Below are 14,298 nucleotides of genomic sequence, written 5' to 3'. Positions count from 1 at the left end.
GTTAAAAAAAAACTAAGATTAAAAATCACTTGATCATCTCTTAGACTCTTACCTTCAATCTTGCTTCTTTCAACCCTCAAAGTTGCGTTTATTTAGTCTCTGAGTTCGAAATCGGCTATTAATCAATGTAAGTTTCTCTTCACTTCACATTTCTATCTTCCTTCATCGATAGAGATGGAGAAACATTAACACCCTTTCGAAATCGATACGGGATGGATATTATCAGTGGTTGCAAAAATATGTATGTAATTGTAATTCTAAGTCTGGGTTTGTGTTACAGCATTTGTATTACAAACAAAAGGAGAAAGGGGAAGTTTTGGGATTACCGATAGATGTTGAGTGGGTTTTTTGATAAATAAAAAATTCGGAATAAGCATTAAAATGATTAATATGATGTTTTTTGTTTCTCATTTTTTCTAATAAATATATTTACATAATTTTCATTATTATATTTCCCCAATAAATATTAAAAGAAATATAAATTAACTAATAACCTATAAATAAAAAATTATATGTTGTATTTATTAATTTTTTTCATTTATATAGCATTATACAATATTAACTATTTTTATTAATTTATACATATTAATTTATACAAGGTCTTAAATATCAATAAAACATTTTAATATTAATTAAAATCACATTTTATAAAATTAGAGACAAATCATATATATATATATATATATATATATATATATATATATATATATATATATATATATGGGCTTAGGGAATACATGACTGTTATGCACCTAATATTAGGTATAGAACCATCAAAAACTACATCATTTTAACAAAATTCAATCAAATATCTCTATCATATTTCTTGTATCCTCTATTAGACCTTATAATTGGCTTTGTATATATTTTTCATGGAGTTTTATAAGTTTAATTTTTGCACCACAAACCGTATATAAGAATATTTTATCAACTACATGTAGTTAAGTATATTGAAATTTATTACAGAAAACTATAATTAAAGATTGTAATTGTTCATTAGAAACTCGATAAATCGCTTCGTATAATCCATCAAAAAAAAAAAACAAACAAACAATGCAAGTATACACAAGCTCGGTGTCGAAGGAAGTTATTAAGTTTCTACTAGAGGTTTAATAAAAAACATATTCGAAATACATAGATGTTGGAGACGAATTACAAAATAAACAATCATATGAGTTCAAAAGCAATAGGAAGAGGCTAAGTGTGAAAGAAAATTATGTTTTTTTAATCAAAATGAAGTCAATATAGATGGTTCTATACCTAATATTACATACATGACAGCCACATATTCATTTTTCGCTATATATATATATATATATATATACATATATATATATATATATATATATATGATTTAATAATCGTTTCAAAAATAATTGATTACTCATTATGATAAAATTATCATTTGTTTGCTATTTTATTATTATTCAATTCCTTAATTGAGGTTTATACGGATTACATAAGTTACCAATCGTCTGTAGCAATTATTATCAAATTATTAATTTTCTTTTTAACTTTACTTTATTATTTTTATTATATATCAAACAAAAACATGTATGCTATGGACGCTAGAGAGGGAAGAAAAAAACAGTTATATATGCATAACATGACCAAGTGTATGTTGTTATTTCCAGAGTTCAAAATAGATAATGATCAAAATTGTTGATTTTGGATAAGGATGATAGATTAACAAATAAAACATCTACTGTTGTGTATAAAAAAGATTTTAGAAATTTATTAAAACTTTGTATAATTTTATTATTTATATAAATTTCAATATATGTTTTATTTAAATTTATATTGCATTCTACAAAATTATATTTTTTTAACATATCTATACAAACAAAATGTCACTTAGATATTCAAACCATTATCTTTTTGCAATTTCAACCAATAATTATATAATTATCATATTACTCACAAAAATGAAAAAGAAAATACAAAGGGTATTATAGTCTTTTTATGTTTAAGAAGGACCAAAAACACAACGAAATCAAACAGTAAGAATGTTCCGAGTGCATAAGAAATGTTAGGGATCAAACATGAATATTTTGCAAATCATAGAGACCATTTCAATAATTTGTTTAAGATTTTGTCAATTTATCACACGTGGTGTCAACCGGTTATAATCTAGTGAGAAATAAAGTAAAAATATCTATAAAGTGAATTAAAACAAATATTATGTATTATATAGTATCGTGTGTAGAATCGTAAGATTAGAAAATCAACCTTATATCAGATCAAAAGTCCAACGTAGAGCCTAAAATGTTTCTTCATTTGGCTTGAAATCTAGCTTTAAAAATTAGTCCATTCAGTTTGGAATCAAACATTGCAGATCATTCGAGGCTCCACGTCGCCTCGCACCTTTTTGTTCATTAATCTTGAAATCGTTTTGTTTTGTTTTTTTTTTTTTTTTTTTTTTGGTTTTCTGCAATTGTAAGTCCTACACTTGATTACTGTGTTTTTTTTTTCTTAAGCCACTATAAACTATGAAGTATATAATACCGTATAGTTTTTGCTTTATGGCTTTATGCCTTGGTGCCACTGCAAAATTTGGTTCTTAAAAACTTCAAAGTCTAATTTACTGTGGTTTTCTACCTTGAGATTTTAATTTTTATAACCTGTGAGCAGATAGATGTAGATGCACCTTTTCATATTTTAAACATAACTATTTTGTTTTGTTAATCTCATCATCACTATCATGCAAACTATTTTGCAAAGTGGAAAATATCTTGCATAATCATTTTTTTTCTAAGTCTTTTTAACTTGACTATAATAGTAAATTTATCAAGGTTATGGCGTGACTTGGTGACAATGTTAAACTTCAAGCTTTTTCAAATTGTAGCGAGCCAAGTCATTTGTAAAGCGTGACTTAAGGTGACAATTATATATATATATATATATATATATATATATATATATATATATATATATATATATATATATATATATATATGGTTAGGTTATTTTGTTTTCACTATCTATTGTGTGCCTGTATGACTGATTCTGAACCAATCATTTTAGTTATTTTAAGAAAGTAATTAATGCATATTACATGTTGAAGATATAATAGGTATTAATTACATTTTCAGCATTTAATAAGCATTAATTACTTTCTTAAAATAACTAAAATGAGTGGTCCATAATCAATCATACAAGCACACAATAGATAGTGAAAACATTTGAACCTAACTCTCTCTCTCTCTCTCTCTCTCTCTATATATATATATATATATATATATATATATATATATATATGACTTAGGCAACATTTTGTCAAAGTTTGGCAGCAAGTACAAACCTTGGAGTCATGGTGAAACCATGGTGAACTTTTTAGAACCTTGAAATTTACATTGAACCAGAATAATGATATATGATCTCACTGATAAAAAGATAATCATGTACTTTGTAAATATTGTGCAACAACTATGCAAAGTAAAACAAAGTATAGAAGTCATTGTTTTGTTTTTATTTATCTTACTATTTTAAGGAGATAGTTTCAATTATGAGAACCTGAATGGTCTGAATTGTAAATATGATTGAATACGAGGGTAGGGTTTGTAAGATAATTGCCAAAAGCTAATCGGCGTCGTCGCTTCATGTATTCTTCGAGTCCGCTGGTCGGCGTCGTGATCTACAGCAGAATAACAACTCAATAGAGAGCAAAAATGGCAGCAAGAGGATTAGCAGCGGAAGCCCTGACAGCTTACAGAGGGCTGCTGAGAGCGACTCGGAAATCATTCGCCGGAGATACCGTGATGCTCGAGGGGTCTGCGGCCGAGGTGAGGAAGAAATTTGAGGAGAACCGTCACGTGACCTCTGAACCGGAGATTCGGAAACTCCTCGACGAGGCACGCGAAGCCTCTGATTTCATATCTAACATGATTGTTCAGGCCAAACTCAATTCCCGCGGCGGCTACGGTACCATTACACTATTTTTTCCTCACTTTTTTTTTCCCGTGTGAGTATACAATGAATTACCGTTTTGCACGCTATCTAGTTTATGCTTTTGGTCGCTATTCATGTGTTCGCTTTACTAGAAGCTCGATGATTGATTTAGACGTGCTATGATTACGATCTTAGATTGCATTGTTAAGAGCTCTTTATGATAGGTTTTCCTGATTATTTCGGTGCTTGCTACATTATGATATTTGCCCTAAATAGTTCATTATAGAATTAGATATGTGAAATGGATTCGAATGATTTAATTAAGCAATCAGTTCATGATCCAATTGCAATTGAAAAATTCTGGTTTGCTAGGTTTAACCAGTCATATCCGCAAAGAATCTCATTTTCTTTGAAATGGATCCTTCAGGTGCTATTGCTGTGGTGAGTCCAGTGTTACCCTGCCCACGCCTTTAAAAACAATTATTTGAAATAGACATTTCTCTTTCGGAAGGAAGCTATAGAATTATAAGCATCTTAGTGCATGTTCATAAGCCACTATTCAAAACTAGGTATCCAGGTTTAGTTGAATTAGGGTTTCAAGATTCGAGTCATACCGACTCTGCTGCAATAAGTAGATCAGTGTCATCCCCTTTTAATTTTTGTTTTGGAGGCAGCCCTTTTCTACATGGGAACCATTGTTATTTCTTTGCTTGATTCATTACAGTTGATTTGAAATATCAATATCGAAAAAAAAGGGAAAAGTAGATAATTTTATTGTTGAAGAAATGTTCTTTTTATGAGTTTTGCAAGCACGATGGTTATGAAGCCATGTGTCAAGTGTGATGATTATAAAAGTTGCATATAAACGTTGCTATACTTGAAAATTATTTCACCCTGTAAATATGACTTGAAAACTTATTTAAGATTTACAACTGCAGCTTCTTTTTAAATTAGCTGATTTTTTTTTTAAATATTGCTTTAGGGGAACCCTTTTGTACTTGGTATGAGATTATTATAGTTATGGGTATTAACTAATCCACTTTGACTTGATAAATAATTTCCTTATTTATTTATAACTGCAGAAGTGAAGCCAAGCAAGGATCATGCAGGAGCAACACTCGAAGTCCCTTCTGAAGAAATTCTTAAAAATTCTGTCTGATGAATAACTACAAAAGCTAGCAATTAATTGTTGATCTATTTTCCCTAGTTATACTGAGAGCTCATATATATATTTTTGATTATGTAATTCATCATAATTATGAGATTTTGTCTTCATATAAACTCTTACCTTCTTTCTACTTTTCCTTGGACTCGATCATTATTTAATGCTTTGTATCTGCTTTCTTGTGAAAAGATCTACTGTAGTGATTTTGATGGTGTGCTAATGATCACAGGGGAAAGGAATATGATAGAAGAATCCTCTCTAACTTCTTTCAAAATTCATGACATGCCCCACCTCATTTCACATGATTCTCTAAACCCCATCTCTTTCAACTTACCACTCTTTATTGCCCTCATCCTCTTCTTGTTTTTATAGCTAACAAACACAAAAAAGGAGTTTCTCAACACTACTTTCCACCTCACCAAAAAACCTTTTTCTCTTTTATATATAATATGTTTCCGTTGTTCCATCTTTTGAACTAAGAATAGGAATACCCTTCAAAGTCTTTAAATAATTCCAAGTTTTTTCAACCTCTTCAATGGCTATTTTAGTAACATCCATGTTGCTACTACTAGCCCCATGGTACTCATGGGCATCTGGAGATAGCGGTTATGTTGTAGATGCTTGTAGTGTTACAACATATCAAGATCTTTGTATCCACTCTCTTGCTTCCTATTCAAACATTGCAAAACGGGACCCGAGTAAGTGGGCCCGGGCGGGTGTCTCGGTCACCATAGGTGAAACGAAGAATGCGACTCGGTATTTATTAGGACTAAAGAAGAAGAATCGATTCAAGGGAAGAAATCGGGTTGCGGTTTATGATTGTGTGGATGTGTTTCAAGACACATTGGATAACCTTCACAAATCGTTAGGGGTGCTTAGACAAATAAGTGCTGTAACATTTGAGACACAGATGGAGGATGTCACTACTTGGGTTAGTAGTGCACTTACTGATGAAGAAACTTGTTTAGATGGGTTTGAAGGGCAAAAAGGGAAACAAATCAAGTTGTTGGAAAGTAGAGTTAAAAGAGTGAGTTATTTTACTAGTAATGCTCTTGCTCTTGTTGCTAAACTTGCTTCCACTGGGCCATAGGAATTACGACAACACCCATTTCACCATTATGCCCTTTAGGCAAACTTACCCTTCTTTTTATATTTACCATCTTTAGCATAAGCAAATAAATTGTTGGTTCCCATGATTGAAATATATGGAGAAGATTTCAAACTCATGGTAACATGAATGAAACACTTGTGTAAATGACTTCACCTTTGTTCCTTTTATATATATATCGTGGTATCAGTATTTTGTGTCTTTTGGTGTATATATTTTCATATAAAATAACATATTTGTATGATACAGCCACCATGAATCATAACAGGCGTAAGTCATAACGTCAACCAAGATTTTTTTTTTTTTAAAGAAAAAAAAAAGGTAAATACGACAATAACCAACAGATGTCATGGGTGTAAGTTCAAAAGTGTCTTGATAATGTTTTCTCATGGAATAATGAATAATTTTTTTAGGCATGTGGAAAGATGATCTGGTGGTCGATTGCTTTGTAAAATGAGCTAAATCATGCTATTGTTAGACTATAGAAACTAGAAAGTGATGGATTAGGCAGGAAATGTCAATAAAGTGAAAGTGAGTGTTCAAAATTTCCTTTTTGCTTATAGATCTGTTGGTTCTCTTTTTTAGGAAAGGGATGGGCGATACAAATGGTCAAAAGTGAATATAACTCAAAACATGTAGGGTTATTTATTTATTTCTGATTTTATTAAGCATCAAAGCTATGACAACTGAGTTGAGCCAACGAAATTGACTCGATTCAAGTCGAGTTGAGTTTGAGTTCAAGCTATTCAGGTATATATTATCAAGCTGAGCCCGAGTATTAGAATATCCGTCTTGTGAAACCCGCGAGTTTAATCAAACATAGTTATAGTTACATTTTTACTCTTTTTTTGTTCATATTTACATATTATAGAGTTGAGTTGAGTCAAGATCACAAGCTTAATCGTATTTTTATTGCAACTAAATGTGATTTTATTTTTTAATAGCTATTTGAGTCGAGTCAAGCTAATAGGGGTGGTTTTAGTAGGTGTATCGGTGTGGCACCGACAACATTTACTTTTTCTGTCCACAGTGGAAAAAATTTTGATTTTTCGATTTTTTTTATCTATTTTTCCTATATCGACAACACGTTATTTCAACCTCGGCAACGCCTACTATGTATTCCTACGTCTGCCCTTGCAAGCTAAGCAAGAAGGTCTTGATTAATTTATCAAGATCAAGCTCGAGCGTGACAATTAAGGCTTCAATTGAGCTAAAGCCTAGTTTCAAGTTACAACTTTTTAGTTGAACGAAGTTTTGAGCTTGATTGTACTCGACTCAACTCAATTACACCCTATATCTATGACACGACAGTTACATTGTTTGGGATTATGTTGATATGTTTACTACATAACATAACACTCGGGTTCAGATTGCTTCATTATTCGGGGCTATGGCCCAATCATCAGTTATCTTAAGGCTTTTGGCCTTGGGGAAGATGGGATTTGGCCCTTTTTGGATGTGGGTGTTATAATTTAAGTGATCTGAGTGTTTGATGGTGCTACGGAGCCCAAGGGTATAAACGTAATTTGTTAGTCCGTACCTTTACGAATTTTGGGTTCTTGTTCGGGAAGTTTTAAGGCAATGACGATTTGATAGAAGCGTAGGGCTTCTCGTCACCTTTTTGTGGATATAAAGTTCGTTGGTAACAAACTTAGGTCGAAGGAGTCAAGGCCGAATGAAGTTTTAGAGTTTTGAAGGGCCATTTAGTACGTGGGGCGTACTGAGTAAGATGGTCGCGGGTGGTCTTTGAGTATGCCGAGCGTACTAAGGGGTACGCGGGCGTACTCCCTTCAGCCATGAAACCCTGATTTTTGGTCCTTGACCCTATTTAAACCTTATTTCCTTCATGAACCTTGTCTTTTATCAGCCTCTAAGGCACTTAAACCCTAATAGTTGACCCTTAGCCTTTGTCTTGGAGCTTTTAAGCCATTGTGAAGAATCTTGGAGTATTCTTGTGCACTTTCGAGAGTTTGGAGCTTGTTGAAAAATCATCACTTGGAAAGGAGCTTGTAGATCCAAAAGTTTCTCATTTTTTGCAATCTATTGAAGGTAAAACGCTTTAATCTTGTCTACTCATTTCATATATCTTTTTTGGGGTTGTTTATGATCATTTTAGCCTCTTTTGGTGGTCCTTGTGAGTTAAGGTTGTTTCAGAGGCCTGATCTTGTAGATCTGGATGTTTTAGGTGTCCCAAATGCATAAAAATGTGATCTTTATGGTTTATTTGAACTCATGCATGTGTTAAGACCCCTCATTAGGATATTTTGAGCTCTAGAGCCCCATTAAGCCATGCATGTAAGTAATGTTGCCAACTTTACGTGATAACTCATCCATGGGAATCAAATTTGAGAATTTAGAACAAGGACTTAAGTGCTTAATGGAGAAGAATGGAATTCAGGGGAGTACGTTGGGCGTACCCATTTGGTACGCTGTGCGTACTGGCCCAAAGGGTGTACGTTGGGCGTACCAGCTGAGTACACGGGCATACTCAGCCTGTTGGACTTTTCTTGTTTTGTTGACTTGTTGTCCATGGATCGTTGACCAGTAGTTTGACCAAGGTTGACAATTGGTTATTTTGAGCCTTTTATGATATTGGGCTTTCTCGGGTTAGGCCCATAATGGGTTTGGGTTCAATTACGATATGTGGGCCTTAATGGGCCTTGTGGTGTCATTTCGGGGTTGGGCTATCTTTTGGGCTTGGTTGCTTGGGGGTGTTGTTGGGCCATCTGAGAACAAGTGTGTTAGATTAGGGAAATGTTAATGGGCTTTAGTGTAAGGCCCATGTAAGGGTTTTGGCCGAATTTGGAAAATTGGGCCATAAGTGGGCTTTGGATATTTTTTTGGTTTGTAGGCCTTTTGATTGGGGGTTTGGGCCATAGTCTTGGACCAAACTAGGTGAAGGGTAAAATGGTATTTTTACCCCCCATATATGGATTATTGGATTTGAATTGGAACCCCAATGTTAATGAAATGCTATTCATGTTTACTAGAGCGGGGATTCTAGCGGATCTGTAGTCAAAGCTTTATTTATGGGTTCAACAGTCAAGGTGAGTCTCCTCACTGTCGACCCATTTGGTTTATGTATTATAAGAAGACCAGGGGGTGGCCCTTGGCAGTTGTATGAAGGACCAGGAGGTGGCTCCTGACAGATCTAAATGCAAGATCAGAGTTTGGACTCTGACAGTTAAGTAGATAAGTAGTTGTAGATTATATGCTAGTTGTCTTTGTGATGCTTGCATGGAAGACTATGAGGTGGCTCCTGGCATTTGTCTGTAAGACCTAGGGTTTTGGTCCCCGGCTTGGCAAGGAAAGACCATGATACGGCTCGTGGCATAATGACAAGACTATGGTTAGCATATAGCACATCCTATTGAATGTTGGATATGTATGTTATATTGGCTCGTATGTTATGTATGGTATGTGATATTTGGGGAACTCACTAAGCTTTGTGCTTACAGTTGTTGTTTATGGTTTCAGGTATTTCCAGTTCGAAAGGGAAGGGTCCGACTTGATCGCAACGCATACACCCACGTTTTTCCGCAATTATGTGATTTTGGGATTGTACTCTGATAACTGTTTTTATTATAAAAAACTTTTAAGTGTTGAGTAAATGATAAATGGATGTTTTGGTTATTTTAAAAATGAAATTTTTACCTTCGTATTTTGGGACGTTTCACATAAGAGGTTCTTCTGGTGCCCTGATGAGATGAAAATAGGCCCTTAGGTGTGACACATACGTTTCTCTTAGTGCTTACAATCTCATTGTTTTTTGATTCTATATGCTACAATAAACTATACTGGAGGAATAAGGTCGGTGTTTCCTTTCCTTTCTCAGTTAGGATGGCCCGGCTAAGTATCTATCCCAAAGAATCAATTGTTGATTTGACATAATCTTGTGTGGTTCTTTCAAAATATTCCTCCGTCGTGCGTTCATTTTATGGGTGACCCTTAAAGACCATCTCAAAGTGCATGATAAAATACGTATATAGGAACCACATCAAAATCTCTTATGCAACTTCTATAAAATTTGCGTTGATTTGCTAAACCACCTCTTCTTCCGACTATACCTACCCCTCCAAGGTTCGACACATTGTGAAAGACAAGATGAATCTCAACAATGCTCCTAAAAATGGATTGACATCATCAATACATTCAAGTAATCCTCAAAAGGTAAGACCAAACTGATTTATCATTTATAGATTAGTGCTTGCATGTATTATTTACCATGTGTAGATCGAAAGAAACTACAAGATCTTCAAAAATAATAAAACCTGCGAAATTATAGGCAAGACTATTATTGGTTATGTTCATCCGAGACTCATAAGCTTGACTCTCAAGACCCCCCCTCCCCCCCAAATATATATATATATATATATATATATATATATATATATATATATAAAGCGAAAGTCATTTGAATCCTTACATATGATGAAGATATCATCACCGAGCACCTTCCTTGAAGGCTTCGCCTCTTCACTTATCTTTGTGGTTATGGTTTCCGTATTTGTTCTTTGCGTTCTTCAAGTTATTGTGTTGGGATGAGATCATATTTTGACCACTTTTCTTTAGGTTTTTATGATATTTTTAGGTTCTCTTGGTTCATGGGTTTCTCTTATGGGCCTTTTACTTTCTATACGAGGAGTTTTGAATTGTAAGAAAGATTAAAACAATTGATTTATCTTGCCTAAAGAAATAAATTATAGCAAGTCTAATCCTCGTTGTTCGCCCATCAATAAATGAACCATTTGTTACAGAGACAGAATACAAACCTAAAATCTTTTTTCGGAACCCAGGAAAAGAAGTCGGGCGCTTGGGAAGCTATGCGAACCCTGAAAAAAGGAATCTGATTTCCATCTTTTAGCTAAAAGGTTATGACTATCTCCCCAACATGATAGTATACTATTTCTTTTATTTATTTAAAAATATGTAATGAAGTTATCGTCATCTTTTACAAAGATAGAGTTATTTATAATATAATGAAATGTTTACACTTTATACCTCATAGGCTCATGGGTTGTTTGTATTTTTAAAATAACCACTTTTGGATACGTCGTGCAGAACATATGTAACATTTTACCTTTTGCATATTTAAAAAACTTCGGACTTAAAAACTGTTGTGTGTGTGCTGAGCAACGCAACTTTGGACTCTTCTCTTCAAACCACTTTCCATCATAAAGACTTTATGTTATATGATTCAACATGAATTTGTTTTAATTTTTTCAACATCTTTATTGTTTAAATAATATTATGAAGGATGTTGAAGTCAAAAAAAATTTATGACGTTTAGGCTAGAGTTATCTAATTAAAAATATTTATAAAAATATATAACTATGTTTCACGTTAACAATAAAATAATATTTTGTTTACGTATAAACCATTATAATTTTAATGACATTATTCTTTGTACATAAAAAAAGTTAAATTAATAATTTTATTTATTGTTATTTAGCAGTTATTATGTTTTAATTATTTTATATAAACGTCTTTAAAAATCATATTATCACAATGACTTTTATATTTGATTTGCATATTATTAAAACTAAATAAATTTTAATTTAAAATTATTTTTAATTATTGTATGGTTATTTCAATTTATTTCATTGCATGCATACCTTAAAAAACAAATAAATCTTTTATTTAAATTTGAAGACGTTTAGTTTAAATCTTGTATTGAGATATGATCCACAAAATACAAAAGTTCCAAGTTTTAAAAAACAAAGAAAACAAAGAACCGTATTTATGTTTTCGTTAATATGCAAAGACAAAATTGTAAAAATGGTCCCTATCATATGCATTTTTTGGGTTTTAGTCTAAACCACGACTTTTGTGGATTGATGGTCCTTTTGGCCTGGTTTGATTGTGGTTTTGGTCCCTAAGTAAACTAAAAAAACTAAAATGTCATTCTGATACATTTTTTTATATTTTTGTATTTAATTTAATGTTTTATTATTAATAAACATTCTCTCTCTCTCTCTCTCTCTCTCTCTCTCTCTCTCTTTCTCTCTCTCCTGTGCAACTAACGATCAAAACATCATTCATAATCCATTTCAACATCAGATTCCAACAACTTGGATTAACCTACAAAAAACTTAAAGATCTTCACCCACTTTAATTATGAACACACACACACTAAATCGAGGTGAAGAAGACCCATTTCAGTGACTATCAAGAAGTCCCTCTCCCTTCCCTCTGCTGGTGAACCTCCTCCTTCTCCAAAGTCAATTTCAGCATCTTAACTTAAAGGAAAAATTTTAAGCTAAAAATCAAAACCCAATTTAAGAGTTTAACTCCTGATCTCCCTGACAAAAATCTCCTTTAAATAAAACTGTCGGGAATGATTTTTAGAGATGTTTGGCTGGCGGAGGACTTTTAGGGTGCGATGGATTGGAATGTGAGCAATGGTACTCTGGTTCAATCTTCCAACTACAATCCTCGTCAATAATCCCATATGTTGATTTAAATTCCAACCCACTAGAAAGGGCATCCAAGACTTTCTTCTTAAACGTTCAAAGACCTGAATCCTCACCTCCACCACCAACAAACTGAAGAGGGTAAGGGTTTCTGTCAAGATGACTCTAGTTTGTCGATTTCTATGTTCGATTTGGTCGATTTCTATGTCCAATTTCACCTAGATTTTCATTAATTTCATATGGGTTGCATTGAGTTCAGTGGTAGATGGGTTATATCGGGCTTTCTGATTTCGTGTGTATGGAGATAGAGGTGGATGACGGTGCTGGTGGCAGGTGTGATTTTGGATCTTGTGATTTTTGGATCAAAACAAATCACGAACGAAGCATCACAAAAATCGAAGTAGTATAACCATCCATTGATTGAAACATCAATCGATCATCCTTCATTGTAACATCCGGATTTCCAGGTATCATAATTTAAGTATTTATTTTTTAGTTAAGAAGAGGGACTCAACGAGTTGACGCCTAAACTCGTCGAGTAGGATCGCGAATGATGACTCAGATTAATGAATGGACTTGACGAGTCGGAAAGTCGACTCGACGAGTCCGCACTGTGGATAGAAACCCTAAATCTTTGGGCCTACGCCCTATTTAAGGGTCCTTATGGCCTTCATTTGCGGTCACACACCCTTGAGAAACTCTAAACGAACCAGAGAGCATAGAGAGTGAGGGAAGGAGCTAATTTCATCACCTTTGGTGCATTCTTGCAAGAAGGAAGGAAGGGATTCAAGCTAGGCTAATTGGGGAGCTAAGATCTACTATCACTTCATCAAAGGTTGTTGTTTAAGGTATGAATCCATGCCTATTTTCGTGTATATAGTGGATCTCATGAATCTAGGGTTTCCTTGCTCCTTTTTAGTTGAGTTATGGAATATGTGGAGTCCTTTTGTGGCATAGACATTAGATTTGGACCTTGAGAGGTCCAGAGAGTCCCAACAACCTAGCTTTATGCATTCACATAAGAGTATTGAGCCTAAGACACCATTATAAGGGTTATTTTATCAAATAAAGCTAGATGTGTGGTGCATGGACATAAAGATTGAACCTTTACGTGACTTTTGGGTGCTAGAAGGTCAGATCTATAAGTTAGAGAAACATATCTGACCTCAGAAGGTCAATTGAGTATTGCCATGGAGGAAACTCGTTGAGTTCATGAGAGGACTCGACGAGTCGGATCGGGTTGCCCCGTGATTCGTGATTAGTGGTAACCTGTCGAGTAAAAGGTTAACTCGACGAGTCGAGTGAGGCCTTAGGAGGATTTAGAGAACACGCATGGACTCGCCGAGTCACCCGAGTGCACTCGACGATTCTGGTCAAAGTTGGACCGTTGACTGGAGTTGACTTTCGTTGACCTTAGGGTTTTGGTCAAACTAATTCAAGAGAGGTCATGGAAGGGTAGAACGGTCTTCTACCCATTCTTAAGAGAGGAGAACATAAAGAGAGTATTGATTAGAGATATTATCATTTTGATAGGAGGATGTTAGATCGGGGATGTTGAGAACGAGAGTATACTAGACATCATATGAGGTGAGTCTTCTCACTATACCTTACCTTGAATGGTAATTATGTGTGACCGGAAGGTCTTATGTGCTATGACGAGTATGTGATATATGTTTCCATGTGATATGTATATGTTATGTATGTTATGAGTAGTATGGTATGGA

The 14,298-nt window shown here is 33.9% G+C and overlaps 2 protein-coding genes across 2 annotated transcripts; both read left to right on the top strand.

Moving 5' to 3' along the window:
- Positions 1–3,587: 3,587 nt before the first annotated feature.
- LOC145074230 (complex 1 family protein / LVR family protein) lies at positions 3,588–5,186 on the top strand. Its single transcript, XM_079020642.1, has 2 exons — positions 3,588–3,921; positions 4,971–5,186. The coding sequence occupies exons 1-2, from the start codon at positions 3,669–3,671 to the stop codon at positions 5,045–5,047; spliced, it is 330 nt and encodes a 109-aa protein (XP_078876768.1). The 5' UTR covers positions 3,588–3,668; the 3' UTR covers positions 5,048–5,186.
- Positions 5,187–5,508: 322 nt separating this feature from the next.
- On the top strand, positions 5,509–6,362 carry LOC145074229 (Plant invertase/pectin methylesterase inhibitor superfamily protein). The gene has a single exon (XM_079020641.1). It carries the CDS (start codon positions 5,589–5,591, stop codon positions 6,141–6,143), a length of 555 nt encoding a protein of 184 aa, XP_078876767.1. The 5' UTR covers positions 5,509–5,588; the 3' UTR covers positions 6,144–6,362.
- Positions 6,363–14,298: the final 7,936 nt, after the last annotated feature.

Source organism: Lactuca serriola, chromosome 9 (assembly GCF_051521515.1).
Source record: "Lactuca serriola cultivar US96UC23 chromosome 9, Lser_US96UC23_V15, whole genome shotgun sequence".
In the NCBI taxonomy this organism is placed as follows: Eukaryota; Viridiplantae; Streptophyta; class Magnoliopsida; order Asterales; family Asteraceae; genus Lactuca; species Lactuca serriola.
The sequence above is the reverse complement of the archived record's forward strand: the minus strand, read 5'-3'. Positions and strand labels throughout refer to the sequence as shown.

Bases quoted from the DNA above. Each gene is read 5' to 3' on its own strand.
- LOC145074229 (XM_079020641.1), top strand. From the start codon at position 5,589: ATGGCTATTTTAGTAACATCCATGTTGCTACTACTAGCCCCATGGTAC.
- LOC145074230 (XM_079020642.1), top strand. From the start codon at position 3,669: ATGGCAGCAAGAGGATTAGCAGCGGAAGCCCTGACAGCTTACAGAGGG. The intron at 3,922-4,970 runs GTACCATTACAC...TTATAACTGCAG, and splicing joins CAATTCCCGCGGCGGCTACG to AAGTGAAGCCAAGCAAGGAT.